At 37.5% G+C, this 23,777-nt stretch overlaps 12 protein-coding genes across 12 annotated transcripts; 7 read left to right on the top strand and 5 right to left on the bottom strand.

Moving 5' to 3' along the window:
* Window positions 1-35: 35 nt before the first annotated feature.
* B0P05DRAFT_533395 (uncharacterized protein) lies at window positions 36-2,013 on the top strand. The gene is made up of 3 exons (XM_051577205.1): window positions 36-456; window positions 507-585; window positions 630-2,013. Exons 1-3 carry the CDS (start codon window positions 56-58, stop codon window positions 1,932-1,934), a joined length of 1,785 nt encoding a protein of 594 aa, XP_051437146.1. The 5' UTR covers window positions 36-55; the 3' UTR covers window positions 1,935-2,013.
* Window positions 2,014-2,104: 91 nt separating this feature from the next.
* Window positions 2,105-2,624, top strand: B0P05DRAFT_533393 (uncharacterized protein; the record flags this gene model as incomplete). Its single annotated transcript, XM_051577204.1, has 1 exon — window positions 2,105-2,624. One exon carries the CDS (start codon window positions 2,108-2,110, stop codon window positions 2,603-2,605), a length of 498 nt encoding a protein of 165 aa, XP_051437145.1. The 3' UTR covers window positions 2,606-2,624.
* A 326-nt stretch (window positions 2,625-2,950) lies between these two features.
* Window positions 2,951-4,505, top strand: B0P05DRAFT_533390 (regulator of chromosome condensation 1/beta-lactamase-inhibitor protein II). The gene is made up of 4 exons (XM_051577203.1): window positions 2,951-3,281; window positions 3,326-3,476; window positions 3,527-4,242; window positions 4,289-4,505. Exons 1-4 carry the CDS (start codon window positions 2,962-2,964, stop codon window positions 4,485-4,487), a joined length of 1,386 nt encoding a protein of 461 aa, XP_051437144.1. The 5' UTR covers window positions 2,951-2,961; the 3' UTR covers window positions 4,488-4,505.
* Window positions 4,506-5,244: 739 nt separating this feature from the next.
* On the top strand, window positions 5,245-6,024 carry B0P05DRAFT_533389 (uncharacterized protein). Its single transcript, XM_051577202.1, has one exon. It carries the CDS (start codon window positions 5,277-5,279, stop codon window positions 5,994-5,996), a length of 720 nt encoding a protein of 239 aa, XP_051437143.1. The 5' UTR covers window positions 5,245-5,276; the 3' UTR covers window positions 5,997-6,024.
* Window positions 6,012-7,232, top strand: B0P05DRAFT_19145 (uncharacterized protein). Its single transcript, XM_051573179.1, has one exon. The coding sequence runs from the start codon at window positions 6,033-6,035 to the stop codon at window positions 7,092-7,094; it is 1,062 nt and encodes a 353-aa protein (XP_051437142.1). The 5' UTR covers window positions 6,012-6,032; the 3' UTR covers window positions 7,095-7,232.
* A 620-nt stretch (window positions 7,233-7,852) lies between these two features.
* Window positions 7,853-8,920, bottom strand: B0P05DRAFT_533384 (centromere-associated protein K-domain-containing protein). Its single transcript, XM_051577201.1, has 4 exons — window positions 8,710-8,920; window positions 8,381-8,664; window positions 8,136-8,337; window positions 7,853-8,094 (listed from the first exon to the last, which is right to left on the bottom strand). The coding sequence occupies exons 1-4, from the start codon at window positions 8,884-8,886 to the stop codon at window positions 7,882-7,884; spliced, it is 876 nt and encodes a 291-aa protein (XP_051437141.1). The 5' UTR covers window positions 8,887-8,920; the 3' UTR covers window positions 7,853-7,881.
* B0P05DRAFT_19189 (kinase-like domain-containing protein) lies at window positions 8,820-10,373 on the bottom strand. Its single transcript, XM_051573180.1, has 2 exons — window positions 10,254-10,373; window positions 8,820-10,195 (listed from the first exon to the last, which is right to left on the bottom strand). Exons 1-2 carry the CDS (start codon window positions 10,287-10,289, stop codon window positions 8,963-8,965), a joined length of 1,269 nt encoding a protein of 422 aa, XP_051437140.1. The 5' UTR covers window positions 10,290-10,373; the 3' UTR covers window positions 8,820-8,962.
* A 538-nt stretch (window positions 10,374-10,911) lies between these two features.
* B0P05DRAFT_465921 (uncharacterized protein) lies at window positions 10,912-11,193 on the bottom strand (the record flags this gene model as incomplete). Its single annotated transcript, XM_051574295.1, has 1 exon — window positions 10,912-11,193. One exon carries the CDS (start codon window positions 11,191-11,193, stop codon window positions 10,912-10,914), a length of 282 nt encoding a protein of 93 aa, XP_051437139.1.
* Window positions 11,194-13,196: 2,003 nt separating this feature from the next.
* On the top strand, window positions 13,197-16,629 carry B0P05DRAFT_595200 (uncharacterized protein). The gene is made up of 11 exons (XM_051583103.1): window positions 13,197-13,448; window positions 13,509-13,600; window positions 13,645-13,867; window positions 13,909-13,971; window positions 14,018-14,113; window positions 14,164-14,209; window positions 14,259-14,394; window positions 14,445-14,487; window positions 14,566-15,249; window positions 15,285-16,301; window positions 16,348-16,629. The coding sequence occupies exons 1-11, from the start codon at window positions 13,401-13,403 to the stop codon at window positions 16,504-16,506; spliced, it is 2,607 nt and encodes an 868-aa protein (XP_051437138.1). The 5' UTR covers window positions 13,197-13,400; the 3' UTR covers window positions 16,507-16,629.
* Window positions 16,630-18,344: 1,715 nt separating this feature from the next.
* Window positions 18,345-20,665, top strand: B0P05DRAFT_533374 (FAD dependent oxidoreductase-domain-containing protein). Its single transcript, XM_051577200.1, has 7 exons — window positions 18,345-18,795; window positions 18,843-19,023; window positions 19,072-19,235; window positions 19,287-19,462; window positions 19,511-19,724; window positions 19,786-19,875; window positions 19,933-20,665. The coding sequence occupies exons 1-7, from the start codon at window positions 18,399-18,401 to the stop codon at window positions 20,631-20,633; spliced, it is 1,923 nt and encodes a 640-aa protein (XP_051437137.1). The 5' UTR covers window positions 18,345-18,398; the 3' UTR covers window positions 20,634-20,665.
* Window positions 20,666-21,762, bottom strand: B0P05DRAFT_533367 (aromatic ring-opening dioxygenase LigB subunit; the record flags this gene model as incomplete). Its single annotated transcript, XM_051577199.1, has 7 exons — window positions 21,730-21,762; window positions 21,543-21,683; window positions 21,373-21,500; window positions 21,279-21,321; window positions 21,106-21,232; window positions 20,922-21,060; window positions 20,666-20,879 (listed from the first exon to the last, which is right to left on the bottom strand). Exons 2-7 carry the CDS (start codon window positions 21,583-21,585, stop codon window positions 20,667-20,669), a joined length of 693 nt encoding a protein of 230 aa, XP_051437136.1. The 5' UTR covers window positions 21,586-21,683; window positions 21,730-21,762.
* Window positions 21,763-21,785: 23 nt separating this feature from the next.
* On the bottom strand, window positions 21,786-23,770 carry B0P05DRAFT_533362 (WD40-repeat-containing domain protein). The gene is made up of 4 exons (XM_051577198.1): window positions 23,607-23,770; window positions 22,736-23,563; window positions 22,217-22,691; window positions 21,786-22,169 (listed from the first exon to the last, which is right to left on the bottom strand). Exons 1-4 carry the CDS (start codon window positions 23,703-23,705, stop codon window positions 21,847-21,849), a joined length of 1,725 nt encoding a protein of 574 aa, XP_051437135.1. The 5' UTR covers window positions 23,706-23,770; the 3' UTR covers window positions 21,786-21,846.
* Between the last annotated feature and the right edge of the window lie 7 nt (window positions 23,771-23,777).

Raw genomic sequence — 23,777 nt, 5'->3', positions numbered from 1 at the left:
ATTTTAGAAGCATTACTGCTTTATATATATATATATTTTTTTCCGTCACCTTACCATGTATTCTACATCTTCCTTGATCTTGTTATTATTGTTGATCACACTTTACTTGACTCTAGCACAAGAAGAATTAGAAAGCATTTTAAAAAGAAAAGATGTAGAAGAAACAACAACAAGTAGTGGTTTAACACCATTGACAACGAATATTGAGATCACAACAAGTACAACAGACGATACATCGGATTCAGATAGTGAAGAAGCAGCACAAAGCATGAATCAAGACATTTATAATTCAAAAGATTTGTTTAAAAAAGAACCTTCAGTGACCAATGTCACCAATCTTGTTCAAGTGAAACTGTATTGTGAAGTAGACACAGCACTATGCAGCGAAGTAGAAACAGTACTTATAGCAGCAGCCAATGAATTTGCTAAAGTAGTGAATCTAAAGACAAGAATAATGTAAAGTACACCTGAAAGCCAAAATAAGAAACTGATCTATTATTTTTCAGATTTCAAACAAGCTATTATAGTTTTTGTGTCAATCAATGTGCCAACAGTACTTATGGATGGGGATCACCAAGTTCACAAGTAATTAGTGACTTTGACTTGACCATGACTCACCCATAACTTAGTTTACATTGATCTCACTGAATGAAGCAGACTCTAATTTTATTTATCCTCAAGCATTAGCGAAACAATTAGCTCAGTTTACCGATAGTTCCAACTGGGCTAATTATGATGTGGCGATTGATATTAACCATGATATTCATATGAATGCAGCCAATCAAACAGGTCTCAATACAACCAGCATACCACTTCAAGGTGGATTCTATTTTGGTAATGACACGATTCAAGATTATCAGATCGACTTGGAATATGTGATTCTCCATCAAATGATCCATGGACTTGGCATGGTGAGTTCATGGGCTCCTTACTTTTCAGACACGACTTCTCCTTTTCAAAAGCTGTTGAGCGGGCTGATTACACCCGAAGATAGTCTAAAGATAATGACACCTAGCCCACATTGGTATGTTCGACACGCCACAGGCCCTGCTTATATCACTGGATTTCAGCCCAATTTGATCTTTGACAAGTTTCTGTACTTGTTTATCTCAGCCAGGAACCAGACGATTTGGTTAGGTGAATATGGATTTGATATGCAAGGATTTTGTGTACAGGACAATGAAGCCTTTATTGTGAATTTCATGAATGCCTTCTTAAACAATGCGACTCAATCTACCAAAGCCAAGACAATCTATGTATCGATGTCCATGAGTAAGACCATGACATTTGAATTCAGCCCTCTGTCAAGCCAAAGTGTGTATTATACCAATGCTTATTTAAACCAGACATACAAGTCAATGCAGCTCATGACAGGTGTGATTTCAAAGCAAAATGAAGGTTATTATCGACCTGGTATTAGTACATCACATGTGGATGATAGTTATATGGGTACGCCTGATTTCTTGATGACCCATACGTTTGTCAAGGGCAAGGCACTGGCTGATTTAGTACAAGAAGGCTATAGTCAAATACCAGACATTGAGTACAATGTCACTACCACTGTGCCTACCAATATCACGACTTATCATAATGTCACTGTAGGCAATCATACCGTACTGAATGCCACTCTGACGACAGAAGAGAGAAATGTGACAGTCCAATACAAGTACAAATCACCTATTGGACCAGGTATTCTACGTATCCTAGAAACCATAGGTTATTCCACTGTGTTGACAAACACCAATTATTCTGCTAGTATCATCAAAACCACAAAACCAGATACCACTTGTGATGATACCAATAGTAATGACTTTCAGTCTCGTTCTGATGATTCTTCTACTACCACTGCCTTGTCTTTAGCTCAACCACAGTCTGAGTTTAGTTCAGTCTTTAGTGTGTTTGTCTTGTTGACATTGATTTGGATAATCCAGTAGGAAAGGGAGAATAAATAAATAAATAAAAGGGAAGGAGTTTATTCGGATTCATGCCGTGCTCCTAACCAACATAAAATGATTTATGACCCCCTTTGCTCCTCCTTTTATAGTCTGCATAAATATGTTCAATTCTTTTCTTTTTTTTTTTCTTTCTCTTTGTTATTTATATAGAAATGCATTCTATTGTACGTTCAGCTACACAAACTACTTTTAAATCAAAATGGACATCATTCAAAACATGGATTACACCCGACTTATCAAAAAGACGTGCCTCAGAAAGTAGTACAACATCGAGTTGTTGTTCTTGTGGTAGTCAACCTACATTGGTAGAGAAATACATGTCACCTTTTCGTAAAAGAGCCTCTCATAGTCAACCAGAGACATCAGCATCCGATATCAAACAACTTAAACACCTATTTCAACTGGCGATAGATGAACTCAAATGTGCTCAAGTGTCACGTGGATCAGCTTATTATCTAGGTGACCGAATAGCAGCCAAAGAAGCCATTGATCTCTGTGATCAAGCATATATGGACTTATTGAGTCATTTAGATCCAAGTGATCCTTATTTAACCTACTTGAGAACGACGTTTGATTATGGTATTCGTACATTAAAAGAAGTGTATCATCAATTACCACGACAGAATGAAAGTGATCAAATCTCTTTTTAATAAAAGTGTTTTGCTTGAAGATTATAAAACTAACTAATAAACTATGAGTCATATATGGTAAGCATACCAATTGAAGAAGAAGAAGAAGAATCATTAGAATTGAGTGACATTCAAAATTCAGTGATCATGGAATGAAGACCCTTTCTTTCTTTCTTTTTTTTTTTTTGTTATCTCTGATCATGACATACATACGCTGGTTATAAGGATAATAAACCAAAGGCAACTTATTTGTAGTCTGAAGTTTAGGTGAAGTAAACAAAAAGCGTACTTTAAATCATGCATATATAAAATACGTAATAAATACACTTTTTTTTCTTTTCTTTTCTTTTTTTTTTTTGCTTAAAAAAAAAGAGTAAATGTTGGATAGATTACCAACAGATATTTTACTGGTAGATATTCTTGGTTTATTAGATAGTCAATCACTTGTTGAACTTGAGTCTGTATCAAGTCAGTTTCGATATCTAGTAAATGACGAGTCTCTATGGAAACAGTTATGCGTACATGAATTCAATATTTCACAAGATCATGCTTATCGACATAAAGGATGGAAAAAGTTCTATATGGCCTTAAAATATCATACAAAGCTATATACCTGGGGAGAGAATTTTGATGATCGTTTAGGCCTTACTCAGCCTCAGTATGACACACAACCAGGCTTATTTCGCCCTGTGATGAGGTAAGAAAACAGAATGTATCCCCTATTTCTTATGGCTTCTTTAGAACTCAACATTTAAGAAGACGACATGCTAATGAAGTAACTGAACCTCAACAAGTGACTAGTTTAGATCATGTCTGTTTGATTGATATTATTGCTGGTGGTTGGTCTTTTCATGCACTTGACACGACAGGCACTGTATGGATGTGGGGCACAGTAAGTGAATGGTTGCGATGGTGTTGTCATTGATCTTTGATTATTATGAGATGCAACAAGATGTTACTTATCGTGCTTCCATTGGTACAACACGCTTAAAGAGACCTACTGAATTACAGTCGGATAATGAAACACAGGCCAAGATCAAGTTTCGTAGTATTTCCAGTGGTCGTGGTCATGTGATTGGATTAGCAAGAGATGGTACTGTCTGGCATTGGTCTAATCATATCATGCTTCAGAAAGTCGCGTTGGACGCAGGTGCCCCTGTAGCTCAAGTAGTAGCCAATTGGAACTATTCGTCTGTCTTGACAGAATCGGGTGCCTTGTATATTGTACCTAAGCCAGATCCTATCATTCCTTCTCAGGTCCTTGTAGAACCTGCTCCTACACAAGTGATGGCTGCCTGTGTCACACTACAACAGATCTTGCCCACAGCAGATCCAAAGGATAAACTAGTTCAATTGGCTGGTTTAGAGAATCATACACTGGTCTTGACACAACATGGCCTTGTCTTGAAATTAGCGACAGTGGATCCAGATGCCTTTAGTCTGTCACCACAACATCATGTGACTGAATTAAAGCAGTTCAGTGGAATAGGCGAACACAACAATCGCCATGGTATCATGAAACGATTTATTACAGGTGCTTTTCATCATTTTGCAGTCTATACAAAGGATAAAGTGATGTTGGGTAATATTGATACAACCGAGCCAGAGACATTAGCTGAACTAGACCATCAAGATATCTGTAAAGTGTCATTTGGAGAGTAAGTAAAAACAAGACATAAAGCCAGTGTATTGATCATTACCAAGTTATCATTATGGTGCATTGACCAACCAAGGTCAATTATTCACCTGGGGAAATTATAGTTCAGGTGCTTTAGGACATGGCCAAGATCATTCAAAACAAAGACAAGAAAGACCCAAGCGAGTAGAAGCATTGAATAACCAGTTTGTGTTTGCTATTGGCTTTGGTGGATGGCAAAGTGCTGCTTTAGCCATTGATCAATAAACATATTTACGCTTGCAAGTTTCTTTTTTTTTTTTGCCCTTGGTTCAGATACATTGTTTGTTGAGCCATGGTATATAAGCCTATCTGTTGAAATACTTACCTCTGTGGGGTAATATTGTCTATACACTTATGACGTATATGTCCTCTTATCAGTCTGACAGTCAAATGAAGTACAATAGGACCTTCTTGTAGGTCATAGTCTTGCAACAAGTCAACGGAATTTGTCAACATCTTTCCTCTCAAGGATCGTATACATTGTTCTTCAACACTAAAAGCCAATCGTTTTTTTTTTTAAAAAATCATAAATAGTACAAGGTTCATTCTCTTTAAAACAAACGCAAAAAGGCCCAAACCTCTGAAAAAGAATTCACGATCACTTGAAAGTATAAAAAGAAAGAAAAAGACACAGTTTTGGCATACTCTTGTTCCTTGGTCATCAAGTCATGTAGGCTATTTCATGTCAATCAATGCCCTACACAATGTGAGTTCCCTCCATATTCCGGGGAAACCTAAGTAAGTAAATAGATTTAAGCCAGAGAACATCTATTTATCGACTCCAATTGTGTGAGCACCAATGCAACAGATACTTTGAACAAAAAGAAACCTTTCATATCTCAAAATTGATTTGATCAGTCCATCAGGATTCATGCCATGTATACTCTATGACACTGTATTTCTTGCACTTACTTTGTTAAACAGACTGCATTTACTTTTATCAGTATCATGTGACCGAAAACAAAGTGTATTCTTTTTTCTTTTTCTTTTCTTTTATTTATTAGTTCTTTTGTAATGACAACCGAATCACTCATCAATGACACACTAGTACAACTAAGTCAAGAAGATACAATAGTTTTAAGAGATGGGTTTATGCACATGTTGAGCACACTTTATACAGCAGCTAGTCTATCCGTCTTCTTTTTTAAACACTTGTTTGGATTCTTATATACTTGTGTGTGCTATACATGCTTGCCTTTTTTATGGCTATTGAGAGCATGTTGGACTCATTTTGTGATAAAACCATTGGATATGTGCTTATATGTATTTCATGTACTTTATCCCGTCATTATGTTTTGTTTAGCAGCAATGGGATGCGGTCTATTTATTGGTGGATGTGCTGGATTTGCTGCTGAAGCATGTTCGTCTTTATTAATATCAGCTACATGGGGACCACAGCCTAAGCAAATCAAGCAAGCTGAACCTAATGTGGAACAAGAACCTATACCGAGACGTGCACTGGATCATCGACCGAGTAGCAGTAGTAGCACCACCAGTCTTTGGGACAGTAGACCATTTTCCAGTAAAGGCAAAGAACCGCTTCGATCCCCTCGTGTGGAAGATTGGCGTGACTCACTCAGTCAGCAGAGTTATTCTTCTCCTCGCTCAAGATCAAGCAGTCCACCTGTACTGATTCGACGCATGAAACTATCTTCAACAAATAAATCTAGTAGTTGGGATTGGGAAGACGATGAAGATGATCTATTTACGAGCCATAGAAAAAAGAATGTGTAACATAATAAACCACTCTTTTTTTTTTTTATTGTTATTATGACTACTTGGTTCTCTTGGTTATCCAGTCGTCATGAATCCATCTCGACTGTCATTAGACCCAAAAGAAAAGAAATCGTATTGTTTCTAGTGAAATGGACCTCGATAATATTGGTATTAGGTAGCCTTGTCTTTTTTTCTATATATCAAGTCGATTTGAATGCACACATTGGATGGCGAGATTATCTTGTTCCTGATAGACCTTCAGCAGGATCCCTTTCTAGTTGTTTTAATAGACAGATGAACAAGACAACACATTATAGTCTGTTTCCCAGTATACCAGTCAAAGAATTCGATACTTGCTTTGATTATGCTAGATTAATCCAACCTTTCAACAAGTCAACCACCACCAGTCTATTTCATACGTATTGGTCTACAGAACAATCAAGCCAGTTGACACAAAATCAGTTGGCCACATTGCGTTCCTTTGTGGCCACACAACCAGCCAATACTCAACTCTATGTATGGACAACACCTACCGATCAAAAGAAACTGATGCAAGATCCATTATGGCAATCCATACGCTCGAACCGAATCCAGTGGATGTCTATAGACACACTTGCTCTTCAACCCACAGATCAGATAGAGTGGATGGTCAAGACCCATAGTTTGTATCAACATGGTGGTGTTTGGATGGATTTGGATGTGTTGCTGATAAGGGACTTGTCTCCTTTATTACATCAGGAATGGTTATCGCAATCCAGTTGCTTTGAACAGTCGACAGGGGCCATGATGCATTTCTTTGCAGGATCCTCTTATGTATGTGAAATAGAACAAAGCTCCAAGACATTCAGAGGTGCCTCTGTGTATCAACAAGTCTATCGTCGTTTATTAGAACATCATATCACACCATGGGCAGTATTACCTTGGTGCTTTACAGACCCATCTCAGTGTCAGTCGAGTAATTCATTACCAGATCTTTTTCGCCATGGTGTGGGTCAAGAGGAGGTGCATAAAATGATGCACGTATTTGCCTATCATTGGCATGAACAATGGCATCGTAAACCAGGAACTTTATTTAATTACCTGATTGAATTACATAAAAAGACTACAACATGGTAGCCCTTGTTTCTCTCTTTCTCTCTCTCTTTATGACCAAACATATTTTATACTATAGTCCAGGTTCTGTGCTTTCAAATGTGGGTGTATTGATCTTGTATGAAAAGGGTCTTCAAGACCAATTTGAATTTAAACCTCTTCAAATGGGTCAAGACAATATCATGCCTTGGTATATTCAATTGAATCCAAAGGGACAAGTGCCTACCATTATCTATGAGGGGAAAGCTATTCCTGACTCTTTATGTATAGCTCAGTATTTGGACCAATATGTTCAGCCTGCTATTTTTGATGCTGACAATCCACAAGTGATTGAGTTGATAGAGCAATGGCGTCAAGTGCGTGTCTTGGCTTTGATGTCAGGTAAAAAGACAGTGGATCAAGATATGACTTTCTTGGCAAACACACTTGCTGCATCAAGAAAGCAAGTCTTGGCATTGGCTGATGCTCATCCTGACCTTGCTGAAGCCTACAAGACGCGCTTGGCTGCACATGATGATAGAGCTGATATCTTATTGAATCATGATCAATACCTGTTCCATCAACAGAAACTAGAGGCTTTATTGGACAGCACAGAAGAAGCATTGACTGTCTACGATGGCTGCTTATTGCCCCATCAAGAGCAACAGACCTTAGTAGACATTTATGCTACTGCCATTTTATACTGGTTACATCAGAAACTAGACCCTAACATCTTGAGCAAACGGCCCAAGACGGCAGCATACTATCGACAACAAACAGTAAAACCTAGTTTTATTCAGGCTTTTTGTTCAAAATAAAAATAAAATAAAAGTTAAGGCTTAAAGTCATAAAGACGAATACGATTAGCATCTTGTGGATCATATTGTGCTACTTGTGCTTGAATCAATGTTTGAATATAAGGTGGCCAATAAGTGCCAGGCACTAATGTCACATAAGGATTATCGGGCGAATTGACTGCCTTGTTCATGAGTTCTTCAATCACCTTTTTCAAATCACATTTAAACGTATTCATAGCATTGCCGACCTAACATCATAAGTCAAATACATTAGGGAAACAGCACTTACATCCACTTGGTGAGGAGGATAGAATTCATCTAAAAAGTCAATAAAATCATTCTGGTCTCTCTTGATCATCTCTTCTAATCTAACTCTATCTTCTCGTAAATGTTCTTTTGTCAGTTTGAATCGAATTTCATGGGCTAATCTTTGTTTCTCTTTCTTTAGGCCTGCATGTAATGTCTCTGTATCTTTTAAGGTAGCTTGTTCTCTATTGGAATGAGTCTAAATTGTTCTTTTGTATATCAACTTACTCTTTTAGATAATGTTTGGCTTGGCTTAACTGTTCCTTGACAAACTCGATCGTCATTTTATACTGTTGAATTTCTTTTTCTATACGTTCTCTAAACATGACTTCAAGAATAGTATCATCAGGCACATCAAACATCTCAACTTTGCTCATTTCAGTTGTGATTTGTGTAGAGAGATCACGATGTTCATACATGAGTGCACTGAGCATTTTTCGATCGGCTGTAGTGTACTCTGCTTCTGGCAGAAAGACTCTGTGTTTGCCTGCTTCTTTTTGTTGTTGTTCCAACTCACCAGTGTGATTAAAGATAATACAGGACTCTAGAGGACTTACCTGGTAGAGTTTATCCCATAATCGCTTGTTTTCTTTCTTTTGTTCTTTGATGACGAGATCCAAGAAATCGCCTCTTGATGTACCGTCTTCTTGACTTTCTACTACAGGATCTGTTGTTGCAATATCAATATATGACTTGGTTGCGTTACTGATCACTGTTTTAATAGCATTTCTCATCGTATATGAAAAAAATGAAAAAATAATGAAAAAATGAAAAACAAGCTATTATGCAAAAAAAAAAAAGTTTATTTCACTACCTTTCATCAACTCTATGTTTATCAAGAAGTAAAGCAACAAAGGCTTTCAGATCACTCTTATTGTTCTCAAACACATCTTGATACACAATCATTTCAAACTGGGATAACAAAGACCGTATCGCATCTTGTTTAGGCACAGGTGGATTCAACATGAACTGAAAGAATCGATTCCATAACTGTCGATGCCAATATCGCTTGATTTTCTGTTGGATGCGATATGAATGTTTCTCTGTCAGAGTACGCATAGGACAACCAAACAATAACCAATGCACCATCGTGGCCAATTGCCAATAGTCAGCATGTACAGGATAATATGCCTTATTTAGCAAAGGAAAGTCAGAAGCAGGACAAGCAGGCGGCCAATTCGCCTTGCATAACGTATGATGGCCACCAATGATTCTGGTATCAATAGCATAACCATAGTCAACCAACATGATGCCCACCATGTCTTGATCAGACAAACAGACCATGACATTATCTAATTTGAGATCATTGTGCGTGATAGACATTTGCCAATGCAACAGATAGAGCTGCTTTAATAGCTGAAGGGTCAACAAGAGTACAACAGATTCAGGCATAGCGTTGTGTTGAGGTCGATAGAGGTTTAGTGCATCCAACAGTGTACCATGTCTCACATAGTCCATGATCAAGAAGCTTCTGTCTGTGAACCGATAAAAGCCATGTAGACCCAATAGATGAAACCCATTGATGGCACGCTGTTTAAGCTGAGAGAGGATATAGTATTCCCAAGCATGAGCAGGTTGTTGTATCTTGAGTACCAGCATTGTCGACAAGTAGTTTTGGACAAGATAAATGTGAGCCATACCACCTTCATTTATCTTTCGAACCACATGAAACTTGTCCTGGCTAAGTTGGATTAACTTGAGGTCTTGTTTAGCCTGTTTCTTGTTGTGCTTCGTTGTTTGAAACCATGCATCCAGTTGTCTTTGAATAAAGGAGGCATCATGGTCAAATACAGTATAGTGCTCAGTAGAATGAGTTTGAATCTGTTGATCAATCAAGCCAGGTCGATGAGGCAGTTGTACCACAAGCGCATGTGCTGGATGAATGATTCGAGGACATGAGCGCACAAGGTGATAACGGTCATGTTTAGCTCTTAGTTCTTCTATAGAGAGTATATCGCCTTCTTTGTGACAGTCCTTGAGAACGTCTAGACGAATGTGATGTTGTAGTTTGATATCCAGCCATTCTAATTGTTCTCGAAGTGTCTATACACAAATAAACATAAGTGTTATGATATATATATTTTTTACTTTAGTCTTGTGCATCATGGAGGACTTTTGGTCTACAAAATGGCGCCATTGATAGGAACGAAGGTGAAAATCAAATGTACCATTTGTCTTAAATTGATGTATAGCACGGTTTAATCGCTTGATAGGTTCAGCTCTTCGTTTGAGTCCTAAAATCAACGTCTTTTCTACCTCTGTATACCTGAATAATCGTTGTCAGTTGATACCTGGCCATGAACACTCACCTTTTCTGTTGATAGAGTTCATAAGCAATAGCTTCGTAAAGAATAGCAAGCTTGTCACATATCTGGTTCTCTATCAATCCAAAAAGAATGGGCAAGATAAAGAATGCCTTTTCTGTTTCTTTTAGATAAAAGACATACACAAGCCATAACCTCAAATAGCGTGGTGAGTTCTTGTATCGCACATCATGTTTATATTGAAACAGGATTTTCTCCAACAATTGAAAGGCTCTTATCTTGTTCTTTTTGAAGTCAAAGCTTGCCAGTCTTTGTTCTTCTTTTGAGAGAGGATCACCTTCATATTGTTGTTTATCGGACCGATATAAACGTGAGAGAATCATTATGTGTAACAAAGAGGAAAAAGAAAGTTTATTATAGAATATAAACAACAAAAATGCGAATAGGTGTGTGAGATGAAATATGAGAGAAATGAATAATGCAAATGATGGATGTCTAGAAAGTATTTTTATGTTCAGCATCTTGATAACCTGTCATAGAATCCCAATTGCCAAGAGAGAAGTTTTCTGGAGACTCATCGCTTGATTCAGAGGCAGAACTACTCGCTGAGGAATCAGAGGGACGACGTTGGACCTTCTTGTCAGCTAATAATTTAGAGAACTCAGACCAAGGCAAGTCCATAAAAGTAGAGTTCTTGGGAGTAGTAATGCTAGGGTCTTCGTTAATGAGATTAGGGACAGTCTTGATGTGTTGGAGAAGCTTGTAACCAGGATCCATTTTGAGTAAAGTAATATAAAGAAGTGAAGATCTGTAATTAAGCGAGCTGAAATCCTCCTATTTATATGAACAGGTCGTGAGATAATTTCATCCAAAAAAGGACTAGCGGTGGCATGAAGCAAAGTGGGGGGGGTTGTTCTGCGTTGATTGGCTGTGATTATAAACATACTAAAAATAGAGTCAGCTTTAGACCAAGAGGTGAATTCTAGGCGCGCACCTAAAAAAGGAAGTGTTTATATTTTAGCGACCATGGAGCTGAGTTGAAAAGTAGGCTAAATGAAAAATAAAGCATGCGATTCATTCATGCCAAAGTAATCACACACAGCCTGTGCATTCTCTTTTTTTTTTCCATTGAATACAAAGAAGGCTTTTGCTTTGTATTTTAATCATGGGCTTTTGTACTTTAATAAGACACATCTCATTTTGTTTAAAGCCTGCACTTCAGTTATATCTTGCCTTCAGTTATACCTTGCCTTGAAAAGTTTGGCTTCAACCATAGCGCTTGCAAATTTTAAATGCTTCTTGGTATGACAGAGCAGATGATCAGCAGTGCTGAAAGATTCTTGAATTGAAACCATTTCAACTGAACATGGATGGGCCAACAAAGAGTGTCGTATTGACCATGGAAGTATTAATTTCGCCTGTTAAAGATTTTGATATTCAGGAGTTCATAGAAAATGAAACCTCAGCATCCACTTGTTGATCCAAGCAATATTCACTCTCAATGACAGCAAATAAAAACATTGATATCTTAACAATAGGATAAACTTAACTTCCTCAAAAATTCTTTTAAACGTCATCTTGACGTATTCAAGAATCCTGGGGCAATATATAACTACTTTTATGGTAATAAAAAGGTTCTTGCGGGTCTTCCCTCATTGAATATCCTTTTTCTAACTTGTCGGTTTGTTTGACGCAGGTATATCTTAAGCTGCTTTCATGTCAACTTCTCATGGCAAAAAAAAAAAAAAAAATTGTATCAAAGCTGACGACTCTAAGCCAAGTTGATTGGCATATTTTTGATTTTTTTTTTTTTTTTATAAAATAACCAAATTCCCGCGTTCTGGCCAATCAGTCAATAAACAACCTAAATGTGTATCATCCCAGGTTGTTTCCGCGGAAAAGGAGAATTTGGGTGACAAACTCAATCGAATTCCTCGGCTACACCACCTTCTTTGTTTACCAAATTGGATTTGTTTTGTACACAGTGATCAGAGATAGTAAAATAGTACGGGGTGCACTCCACTTTTGCGGGAATGGAGTTGGTTTAGAGAAAATTGCTGCTTTAAGAGTTACATAAAGCAGAAACGAACAAGAAGAAAGAAACAAACTAATAATTATTTTGTCGACTATATTTTATCAGTTGATTATATTTATGAATAAGTTTTTTTTTTTTCTTTTTAGTGTTGCTTACCATCAAATAATTTGCAAATGAAGGACAAAGGCCATGTTTTGCAAGAAAGACTATTTTTACACCTAAATTCTAAAATGATTACCATGTACAAGGTATAGAAAATTGATGTTGAGTCACCAGTATTAACGAATAGTTCTTGATAAACACTCGCAGTCAATTGTTGCGCTATGTACTAGTTACTATAACCCCCACAAGCTAAACAGTGTTTCGCGTTTGAAAATACAAAATGTACCAAGCTCTAGCTTCGGAATTAAACAATTGATCTGCTTTCTCGATTCAACATTTAATGAATATAACTCGCAACCAAGCCATCTGCGAAGAATACAACAAAGAGAACACGGAAAAATCTGCAGATGGCTTGGCCGCGAGTTATATTCATTAAATGTTGAATTGATCTCCATTTTATTTTCTGCTCTTTCTTACGACTTAATGTAAATAACAATATAGAATTTAATTTTTAGTATTTTATTTTTTTCACAATAAAGCGTAGCAGAAATAGGACGATTTATGCTGTTTTGTTTTTTATTGTTTACTTGGGAAAAATAACACCTTTACTCTACGAGACAAACTAACTTAACTGTAGATCAAAGTAACTTTCTCATTCTTTAGAAACTTTTATTTTTGGGATTTATAAAGTCCGCATTCAAAAGGCCCAGAACTATTTTCATAGTGTGGCTCGTGTCAACCAACTCACTCGAAATCGCTCAAAGTCTTTCTTTTTTCGAAACTTTCTATTTTTACATATTTTCTTGGCCTTTCTTTTTTTTTCCCTTTTATTGTATTTACACTAGCTATGACTTCTACTCTACAACAAGGCACAAAATTCTCTGACGCCTTTTGGGTATGAGAGCAATAATAGTAATAATAATAATAAAATAGAACTGACCAAGTTTGGCCATAGGACAATCAGTACAAAGGTATCGAGATTGTTACAAGTCGATTAAGAAAATCAAGAGACACTTGTGAAGAAATCAAAAAGCTATACGAACTTCGGTATGTTCTATCTTTTGAGCAGAACAATATTGACATGCCCCTAGAGCCACGATAGAGCAAGACTATGGTGAACGTCTTTTAAAACTGGCACAGAGTTCAAGAATTGGCGAATTTGAAGAGAATAGCTTTGCAGAAACACTACTTCGTATTCCTTCAACACTGGAGACCACAGCTCGTGCTCATATCGATTTAGCTCAACAATTGAAGGATCATCTTGAAGCACCGCTGGACGGGTTTCTTAAAGATCAAAAAGAAATACGTCGAGTAGTAAGTATACATCAATTCATTTCGATACTTAGTTACCATAGCAACAACAACAAATCGAGAATGCAAAACAACGCAAGACTATTCATGAATCTGATGTAGCGCGAGTATGTCTACCGTGTCTGATTATATATGTGTTCTAATTTACTTTAGGCTAAAGAAGACTATGTCAATGAATGTCAAAAATTAAAATCATTAGAACAACGCCTTCATGACACTATGAAAGGCTCTGTTGACGACATGGCAAAGGCAATTATTTAAAAATAATATTTGATTTTGTCTTACCATGCTTTTCATAGATTGAAAAGGAAATTGAAGAACAAAAAAGAACTGTTATAGTCGCTGGTAAAGAATTCAATTTTAGCTCAAGTGATATTTATCATCTTGAATATAGATCAAGTGTATAAGCGATCTGTGGATCATTATAATACTGTCAATGAAAAATTCATTCGTGATTGGACAGCAAGTGCAGACAAATTTCAAGAAATGGAGACAAAGAGAATCTCTTATCTAAGAAGTACACTTTGGTCGTAGGTGACATTGTTGTGTATGACAACTAGACCCACTCATGTATTTCTAGATTTGCGAATATGATGACAAGCACATTCAGTATTGATGAAGAGGTACTCTACTAAACAAATACATGATGATACTTACCTCTTTTTTTTTTTTTTTTTTTTTTTTTTTTTTTTTTTTGCTAGTGTTGCGATCGTATTCGTACAGCATTAGAGATCACAGATGTTGACAAGGACATTACTAGTTTTGTGCAGCACTATGGAACAGGGACTCAGCTACCACCTCCTTTGGTGTATACATCTATTTGTGATCCAGCATCGCTTTTGCCTGCACCTTCTATTCTTCCTTCCACGTCCACTTCGTTTATCGAGAAACAAGAAGTCGATCATGAAGTACCAATGCCCAATGTCACTACTATCTTGCCAAACCATGATGAGGAGCTTAAATCTGTGGATCGACAATTACAAAAATTAGAAGTACAAAGCATAAGCGAGACAATCCCAGATCAGCCAACATCTGCTCAAAGCAACGACAAGGAATTTAGAGAAATAGAACATATCCTAAACAACAACCATGAACCTGAAAAGGCACAACAAACAGTGCCTCCCATCATGATGGTCAATCGTCTCGATGAACCGCAGCCCAAATCAGATGATTTTAGCAGTAAAGTCTATAATGCACTAGGCATGAAGGAGGATCAGGTCTTGGAGCAACATCAAAGTGATCTTGCTCCTATTTCTTCCGATCCTACAAACGAACATCACAGCATGACGGGAAGTCCGGACGGTATCAAACCCAACAAGTACAAACCGATGCCCAATCCTACTTATCAACCTTCTGAACAACACGAGATAATACCAGTTATAGGTGTTCGTACTTCTTCTTTATCCCATCATGAAAAAAGATACAAAACGATGAGGATGAGGACGATGTTGAAGAAAGAGAATACCAAAATCGTATGCCACGTTTACCTCCCAAAGATGAAAAATGGGTGATCTCATCTATTCGTCGTCCTCAGCAATTACCTGTCAAGACACTCAATGCTACCATGTTTGACGGATCAATTAGAAATAGTGTGCCCATGCCCTCTACTTCTGCTGTTTCTTCTCCTGCGCCTGAAGAACTCGAATTGAAACATCAGCCTAAACTCCACAAGCCTGTCATTCCATTAACTATTGATATTCCTAATTCTGTGAAACCTGTTATTGCTTCTGAGCCACCTCAGCAAGCTGCTCAACAAGTGATTCAAGAAGGCCGTAAGCAATCTCACATATCGCCTGTTCAACACGATCATTTTAACCAACAGCCACCATTACAACAACAGAATGGAATTTCAGAAGAGAATGGAATGGGTATTCGACCTGCTCCATGGCAAGAAAACTTCCAAACAGACGATCATGTCATTAAGAATGCAGGTTATCGAGGTACACCCATGATGACTACTGCAGCCAACGCAGCCGTACCTGCCACTGCCTATTACAGTTATCAACAGCAACAGCAACAGCAACAACGTGGATCTGTATTTAAGCAGGACCCTTATGCATTTGAAGAAGAGCCCAAGAAGCGCTTTGGTATTAAAAGTCATACGCCTGTCTCAAACACGAAACAACAGAGTGAATCTACCTTAAAATCAGCTAGTGCAAAAGAAAAAGAAAAAGGCCGATTCTCATTAGGATTCTTTGGTGGTAATAAGAAGGAAAAGAAGAAGGAAAAAGAAGCTAATTCCAATGCCACCATCATTGCTAATTATCAACAACAACAGCAGTCTAGACCTATCAGCCAAAACGTGTATGCACCTTCTTATGAATCAAACGAAAATAAAAGCCATTACAGTGGCAATCAGCCCAACGGAACATCTCAACCCATCACAGAAAGCCGATTTATCTGTTATGCTAAAGCCCAATGGCCATTTGAAGCAACTGTAAGTTCAGGAGCATACATCATGCGAAACTGACACTTTTTATTAGATTGAAGGAGAAATGTCGTTTCATCAGGAAGAAGTGGTAGGTGTGCTTCGTAAACAAGCAGACGGTTGGTGGGAAGCTGAACGCATTGGCAATGTAAATACCGGACAAAGAGGCCTTGTGCCAGGCAATTACATGATTGACAATTATCCCGCACCTTAAATTTTCTGCATGAAATTAATAAATAAATTTCTGAAGACAGAAAAATTGCATGATTTTCATCTCTTAAAGCATAAACGATGAGCACTACAAATCATGTAGAATAAAAGTTTAGGTCATTGAAATAAAATAAAATAAAAAAGAATAACTAATACTTGGTGTGGTCACCTTTTGCATCAATCACCGCTTAGCATTAGCTTTTCATGCTTCCGACCAAGTTGTCTCTCGGCCCTCTCGTTAACCTTATAGGGCTTCACGGTTGGTTTGTCAGGAAGAGGAATGTCAGTCTAATTGATTCTTTCGATTGTGCCTTTGACAGTCGACAAATGCAATTCCACCCAAAATACCTTCCATCATGATTAATTCAGTATTTCACCTTAACATTAGACAATGTTGTTTTTTTTTCTGGACGAATTGAAACTAATTTCCAGACATCATTCTTAATGGAAATCAGACAGTTTTTTTTACGACGAATGAGGACATTTATATTTGTCAATAAAAACAAATCAAAAGTTCTCCTTGTTGTATCTGGAAACAGTATGTTTAACAAGGATGTGGTAAAGCTGAAAGGCGTACGTTGCAGTGCTGTCAGAATCCTGTGGAGCTGCCTTAAAAAAAGAGAAGCTGCTGGAGATCTTCTGGTTGTTCCTATCGATGAATACCTCACTTCTAAGATATGCAACACTTGTAAAGCTAGGACGATGGTAAATCACTCTGATATCAAAGGTCATAGTACAACTTGCCATACACTTTGGCAAAGAGACATTAGCGCAGCAAAAAACATAATGTTTATTTTTCTTTCTGTCTGGAGTGAGTACGGAATTCCGGTAACGTTCAGAAGGAGCAACTCATAAACTTCATATGTTCCAGTCGCCGTGATAAACAAGGTTTCCCTAGTACGGATTTGGATTGTATTACAGGTAAATGTCTAAATGTAAATCTCCATTCGTCACAAAATCTAATTGAAATCAAAATCCATGCGACTGTAGTAGACTAATACGTAAATATGAGAACTCGATTGAATCATTGGGTTTTATTGTTCCTGAAGAAGTGATGTCATTTTCTGCAAATTTTTATTAGCTTAATACGATCAGGTTGAAATTACTTTTTTTCTTGTAAGCTTAAAGTATGTCAACATGAATGCCAACTGAGCCAAAACAATTTTTAAAAATATCAAGAACAAGCTAAAGAAATCTTTTATCAAGGAAATAATACATTTACATTCTTTCGAGAACCTTTCATACAACATTATCTCTTTCACTTCAAATGATGGACCTCAAATTCTGCTTTCTAGAAATGAAATATATCAATTAGTTTTCCAATCAGAAAATAAACATCTTTAGAAGACCAAATAATCAAAATTCTTAAACTTAGCCCTCTCTATATTATAAACATGTTATGATACCAAAAAAGAGAATATCTCGAACAGTATGAATACTATTACAGAAAACAATCATCTTGCTAAAAAAAAATGCAGCCAGTTTTCTGGGTGAATGAGAAGGATCGCCTTTAAAATGGAGATTTAAATATAGTTATTAACGAACTGGACCATGACGTTTCCTCTATCTCATGAGTATAATTATCATAAACTGAATTTGATGAAAGAAAAGTGCTTATTTATAGTCGAGAGAAAGAAGACAAAAGGTCTTTATTATCTGGTCTGTTTAAAATACGGATAATTTTTTTTGTATCATGCAAAGGCTTTTTTTTATTCTACGGGAAAAAGGACTTGAATTTATTATGAAATTTCCCGGAGTTTTTGCTTAACCCCAGCCACTCAATGTAAACACGATGATGTAGAAGTGTCACAGCATTTTATTTATAAAAACCTTGAATCTTTGGAGATTTTTCGCTACTTTTCTTTTTTTCTTATCTTTATCTAATACAACTACATTATGTGGAGACAACTTTCCAAGACACAAAGAGTGATTTCAATTGCTGCGGCCACAACTGCTACTGCCAGCTTTGGATATTACATGAATGAAAAGGCCAAACTTGACAATGTCTATAAGAGAACAATAAAACTTCAAGAACAAACCAAAGATCTACCACCTTTGTTTACTCGAAACAAGGCATTCGCTGAAGCACTTCAGGAACATCAACAAAATCAAGACCGTGATTTCTGGTGTCCACCTTCACGTGAAGAAATGATTGCTAAATTAAAAAACAGTGAACAAGACCCTTATGATTTACTTGTTGTTGGTGGTGGTGCTACAGGTGCTGGTGTATCTGTGGATGCTGCTACTCGTGGATTAAAGGTAGCTTTGGTAGAAAGAGATGATTTTGCTTCTGGTAAGTCGTATATAAAAAAAAGTTTTTTTTTAAATTAATTTTTTTAGGTACTTCATCGAGATCGACAAAATTAGTTCATGGTGGTGTTCGTTATTTACAAAAGGCAATTATGGAACTTGATTATGAACAATACAAATTAGTGGTAGAAGCATTGCATGAGAGAAAGATCTTCTTGGACATTGCTCCTCATCTTTCAGATCAATTGCCCATCATGCTTCCTGTTTACAAGTAAGTTAAAAAACACGTTCTTATCAGTAAGGTTAACCCATTTTGAAGATGGTGGCAAATTCCTTATTATTGGGTTGGTTGTAAGATGTATGATTTGTTTGCTGGTCGTGAAGCACTTGAAAGCAGTTACTTCTTGACTCGCTCCAAAGCTCTTGAAGCTTTCCCTATGTTGAAGAATGATGAATTAGTAGGTGCCTTAGTGTATTATGATGGTAAGTTGGGGTACGGAGATACAAATTTGTTTATTTATAATACAATTATAGGTCAGCATAATGATGCAAGAATGAACGTTGCATTGGCCATGACAGCTGCTTGTTATGGTGCTACTGTTGCTAATCACTGTGAAGTGACTCAATTAACAAAGGATGAACAAGGCATTATTAACGGTGCACACGTTAAAGATACCTTGACTGGTGAAGAATGGACTGTTAAGGCAAAGGTAAAAAACAGTCTTATCAAGATGTGACTCAATAACAAACAATGATAGGGTGTCATTAATGCAACTGGTCCCTTCACCGATGGTCTCCGAAAGATGGACGATGCTCAAACTATGGAAATTGTTGCACCTTCTGCTGGTGTTCATATCATTCTTCCCAACTACTACAGTCCTAGAAACATGGGCTTATTGGATCCTGCTACAAGTGATGGCCGTGTCATCTTCTTCCTTCCATGGCAAGGTAACACTATTGCTGGTACTACAGGTAACTATTTTTCTTTTTATTTTTTTCCCAGTGAGGTTTAACGAATGAAATTATTCTCCAGATTCTCCTACTGAAGTTACTCAAAACCCCTTACCCAAGGAAGATGAAATTAACTGGATTTTGGATGAAGTCTCTCGTTACTTGAGTCCTGGTAAGTAATATATATGCGTATGTGTATGTGTATGTGGTATTTACTATTTCTTTAAAGACGTCAAGGTGCGTCGTAGTGATGTCCTTGCTGCATGGTCTGGTATCCGTCCTTTAGTCCGTGACCCTCACGCAAAGAACACTGAATCTCTTGTCCGTAACCATATGATCAATGTCAGTGACAACAAGCTCATCACTATTGCTGGTGGTAAATGGACCACTTACCGTGCCATGGCTGAAGAAACTGTGGACCGTGCTATCGAAGTCTTCAAGCTTGAACCCAAGTCCAAATGTAACACTGAACATACCCCATTGATCGGTAGTGAAGGCTATAGCAACACCATGTTCATTCGTCTCGTCCAAGAATTCGGCATGGATACAGAAGTCGCTCAACATCTTGCCCGTAGTTATGGTAACCGTGCCTGGGCTGTCGGTGCTATTGATGACCCTACTAACATGAGCTGGCCCAAGTTTGGTAAGCGTATCTCACCCAACTATCCTTACATTGAAGCCGAAGTGAGATACACTGTCCGTCAAGAACTTGCCTGTACAGCTGTCGATGTCTTAGCTCGTCGTACTCGTCTTGCTTTCTTGAATGCTGAAGCTGCCTTACAATCTCTTCCTAAGGTGATTGAAATTATGTCTGAAGAACTCAAGTGGGACAAGGAACGTCAAAAGAAGGAATATGCTGAGGCTGCTGTTTTCCTTACTACTATGGGTCTTGCTCAAGAAGCAGCTGAGCAAGCCAAAGCCAGTCAATAAGTCATATAATAATAATAAAAACATAGACAACGTTTATTCCCTCTGATTGATGTGTTTAAAAGAACCAAATATGTAACTACCCCAACTTAATCTGGCTGTATAGTGTTCTAATAGTTTGGTGCCTTGATCATCTCCAGCAGCACCTAGAGCAGTATGAAAAGGAACTAAATGTTCTGCTGTAGGATGACAGTCTCGATAGTGAGGATGTTGATCTAATTTGACGGCAGCCTCTATACGTTCTTTACCCTATATAGAATGAGTCAATTGTTGTTTTGGTATCATGTCTACCTTTGAGTGAGTCGCTATGGATTCCATCCGTTTATCAAAATCAACCACATAATCAGGCGATAATTTGTCACCATAATCTCTCCAACCTTGAAGATTATGTACTGCACTTCCGCTACCAATGATCAATACATCTTCTTCACTATAAAACAGGTAAGCCATGAGTCGTTTCTATACTTCTGTTTACCGAAGAGACGACAAGGCTTCTCCTACTTTCACATGTAAAGATAAATCTTCATGATAAAAAGTAGATATTTCGATAATAGGAATATACTTGTTTGAAGACATGGCCCGTTTAAGTGGAACCCAAACACCTTTACATATTCTATTATTGTTACATCTTTTATGCTTATGTGTTACCATGATCATTGCCATATTCTTTTTGTTCAGCATGAATACCAGCCTACATATTCCATGTAAGTTAACGGTTATTTTTTTTTCTTTTATGACTTGCTTCTTTTAAGAGATGAATCACTTTATCTGCTAATGCAGGTGAACCCTGTTGATCCCATGTCTGCTCATAAAAGCGTTGAGGAAAATTATAAAAATCATAGATTAATTTGGGCGACTTGCTTGCATCCACTACAATCAATGTAAACCCTGTGTGTTCATACCGCTTCTTACCATAAATAGTGTTCTCTCCTTCTGCTTGCCAATGTGCACTCATAATGACAATGGCTTTAGGCTTCAATGTGTCCTGAATATAGTTTCCAAGCCAAGCATAGAATTGTCCTGGTTTATCTTGGTTCTCCAATAAATTGGGGCCTTAGCAAGGATCAATGATCTTTGGCTTATTTATGTATAGCTATACCTCCATGCGAAATAAACAAAACGGGTGTTTGAGTCATGAAAGAAGAAGAAATAAAGAAGCTTTTTTTTTTAGGTTTATATACATTTGTGTAATCGCATCATTTTTATTGAGTATGATTTAATCCCAGTATTTAATCTTGCCATCCCAACTACAAGTAGCCATTTTGGATGTTTCATGAGGATGCCATTCAGCTGCCATAACCACTTTATCGTGTGCCTTAATCTTCTTGAGGACTTTACATGTCTTCCAGTCCCAGAACCAGACACTACCATTTGAGTCACCACTGGTCACAAATCGACCATCAGGAGAGAAACTAGGTTTACAAGCATAACCTGCAATCAAATGACCAGAGAAGCGCTTCTTTCTATTCAGTCTAAATCTATCGCCAGCACCATAGATCAATATCTGGTTATCCAATGATTGACAAGCCAGCCATTTTTCTATTCTGTGTCAATAAAGTAAAGGAAAAATAGATCATGTCACTTACTGTTGGGAGACAATGTCACTGCTGGAATAGCATACATATCAGGTTCAGCAATGTATTTGATAACAACAGGAATATCATATTCCCATGCACGCATTGTTTTGTCATCTGAAGTAGTCACAAAACGACGATTTTCATCAACAAAGGTAATTGTGTTTACAGCACCCAAATGCTGGTCGTATTCTTGTTTAATGTCACCCGTTCTGATATCAAATTGAATAATACGCTTATCAGAATAACCAGCCAAAAAGATATTTTGTCTTCTTGGATCTGGATTGAATGTAGCACAGTAAGGTAATCTGCCTGTACAGAAAGTACGAATACATTGACCTGTTTCCGTATCCCATAATTTGATGTATCTATCGTAACTTACACTCAAGAATTTTGTACCATCATTGTTAAATGCAATGTCTCTGACTGCTTTATCATGGCCATGGTATGAACGTAAAAGACTTTTGTCATGATATACATCCCAAATCTATAACATAATTAAACAATGATTGGTTCTATAAAGATTATTACCTTAATATCATTATCCATACCACCACTTAACAAAAGATGTGCAGTTTTAGGAAAGAACTTGATACTCGAGACGCCTTTGTCATGGCCTGCCCAAGTGTGAATGAGCTTCTTGGGAACAAAGCATTCTTGTGAGCCAGCTTCACCAAACAAATTGACATCAATATCTTGAGGTGCAGCCATATAAGTACGTCCAAGATAATCGCGTTCTTGAGCACCATGAAATTCAGTCGTTTCTGTCCTTGTCTCTTTAGCAATATTCTTGACAGAGAATTCAGGCTTAGGAGGCTCTATCTTGGCTACTGTAGGTGTAGGTTCTTCCTCTACTTCCTCTTCCTCTTGTTCTAAGCCAGTAATAACACCCACATTATCATTCTCGTAACCAGCCCAAGGGCCTTTGTATGCATCAGGTCCTTCTACTTGATCCAATTTACCCTTATTGAGTCTTTTTTTACGAACATCTTTGTTGGGTCTCAGGTCTTTATGAACACGGTCGTGGATGGAAGCACCTCCCATTTTGGCAGCTACTGCTAGATTACCGACATAACCTGTACCCATCAAACCTTCGCCTGTTTGACCAGCAAGGTTAGTACTAAGAGAAGGATCGCGTGCATATCCATATGTCTCAAAAGTACGACGTTGTGTTCTAAAGTCCATTTCAGAAATAGCTTGTTGCTCCACATGGCCATTAATGACGTTTTGAGTTGCAAGGTGACGTTCGGTAAAGGGGTTCTCAGGACCTAGAACAGGCCTGTTCATATCATCATAGGTGACATTAACCGTCAATTCTGTTGCTGTAGGTGCTGTATATAACGCGCCTGACATATGCTCCTGTATAGAGTCAATAATGAGTATTGTGTAATGATGTGCTTACATCAAATCCTGCATCTGGGGCAGGATTCACTCTGGCCACAGTAGAGATCTGTGTACTGTCTTCTTCATCACTGGAACCATAGTTGTTGACCAAGTCCATCTTTATATGTATATATACTCAAAGGAAAGAAAAAAGTAAACACGAAAAAAAGAGAGTGAAGAAAGCGAGGAC

This window comes from Gilbertella persicaria, assembly GCF_025201335.1.
Source record: "Gilbertella persicaria strain CBS 190.32 chromosome Unknown B0P05scaffold_10, whole genome shotgun sequence".
Taxonomy (NCBI): domain Eukaryota; kingdom Fungi; phylum Mucoromycota; class Mucoromycetes; order Mucorales; family Choanephoraceae; genus Gilbertella; species Gilbertella persicaria.
The sequence above is the reverse complement of the archived record's forward strand: the minus strand, read 5'-3'. Positions and strand labels throughout refer to the sequence as shown.

Excerpts from the sequence above, each read along its gene's own strand:
- B0P05DRAFT_533395 (XM_051577205.1), top strand. The coding sequence starts at position 56 with ATGTATTCTACATCTTCCTTGATCTTGTTATTATTGTTGATCACACTT. Across the intron at positions 457-506 it reads AATCTAAAGACAAGAATAAT|ATTTCAAACAAGCTATTATA; the intron begins GTAAAGTACACC and ends ATTATTTTTCAG. Across the intron at positions 586-629 it reads GGGGATCACCAAGTTCACAA|TTTACATTGATCTCACTGAA; the intron begins GTAATTAGTGAC and ends CCCATAACTTAG.
- B0P05DRAFT_533390 (XM_051577203.1), top strand. The coding sequence starts at position 2,962 with ATGTTGGATAGATTACCAACAGATATTTTACTGGTAGATATTCTTGGT. Across the intron at positions 3,282-3,325 it reads TTATTTCGCCCTGTGATGAG|AACTCAACATTTAAGAAGAC; the intron begins GTAAGAAAACAG and ends TGGCTTCTTTAG. Across the intron at positions 3,477-3,526 it reads CTGTATGGATGTGGGGCACA|ATGCAACAAGATGTTACTTA; the intron begins GTAAGTGAATGG and ends GATTATTATGAG.
- B0P05DRAFT_533389 (XM_051577202.1), top strand. The coding sequence starts at position 5,277 with ATGACAACCGAATCACTCATCAATGACACACTAGTACAACTAAGTCAA.
- B0P05DRAFT_19145 (XM_051573179.1), top strand. The coding sequence starts at position 6,033 with ATGACTACTTGGTTCTCTTGGTTATCCAGTCGTCATGAATCCATCTCG.
- B0P05DRAFT_533384 (XM_051577201.1), bottom strand. The coding sequence starts at position 8,886 with ATGAGAAATGCTATTAAAACAGTGATCAGTAACGCAACCAAGTCATAT. Across the intron at positions 8,665-8,709 it reads TATGGGATAAACTCTACCAG|TTGGAACAACAACAAAAAGA; the intron begins GTAAGTCCTCTA and ends CACACTGGTGAG. Across the intron at positions 8,095-8,135 it reads ATCCTCCTCACCAAGTGGAT|GTCGGCAATGCTATGAATAC; the intron begins GTAAGTGCTGTT and ends TTATGATGTTAG.
- B0P05DRAFT_19189 (XM_051573180.1), bottom strand. The coding sequence starts at position 10,289 with ATGGCGCCATTTTGTAGACCAAAAGTCCTCCATGAT. Across the intron at positions 10,196-10,253 it reads GACCAAAAGTCCTCCATGAT|ACACTTCGAGAACAATTAGA; the intron begins GCACAAGACTAA and ends ATTTGTGTATAG.
- B0P05DRAFT_595200 (XM_051583103.1), top strand. The coding sequence starts at position 13,401 with ATGACTTCTACTCTACAACAAGGCACAAAATTCTCTGACGCCTTTTGG. Across the intron at positions 13,972-14,017 it reads ATGAATCTGATGTAGCGCGA|GCTAAAGAAGACTATGTCAA; the intron begins GTATGTCTACCG and ends AATTTACTTTAG. Across the intron at positions 14,488-14,565 it reads CATTCAGTATTGATGAAGAG|TGTTGCGATCGTATTCGTAC; the intron begins GTACTCTACTAA and ends TTTTTTTGCTAG.
- B0P05DRAFT_533374 (XM_051577200.1), top strand. The coding sequence starts at position 18,399 with ATGTGGAGACAACTTTCCAAGACACAAAGAGTGATTTCAATTGCTGCG. Across the intron at positions 19,236-19,286 it reads TGCCTTAGTGTATTATGATG|GTCAGCATAATGATGCAAGA; the intron begins GTAAGTTGGGGT and ends ATACAATTATAG. Across the intron at positions 19,876-19,932 it reads CTCTCGTTACTTGAGTCCTG|ACGTCAAGGTGCGTCGTAGT; the intron begins GTAAGTAATATA and ends ATTTCTTTAAAG.
- B0P05DRAFT_533362 (XM_051577198.1), bottom strand. The coding sequence starts at position 23,705 with ATGGACTTGGTCAACAACTATGGTTCCAGTGATGAAGAAGACAGTACA. Across the intron at positions 22,692-22,735 it reads GTATGGATAATGATATTAAG|ATTTGGGATGTATATCATGA; the intron begins GTAATAATCTTT and ends ATTATGTTATAG. Across the intron at positions 22,170-22,216 it reads AGTGACATTGTCTCCCAACA|AAAAATGGCTGGCTTGTCAA; the intron begins GTAAGTGACATG and ends GACACAGAATAG.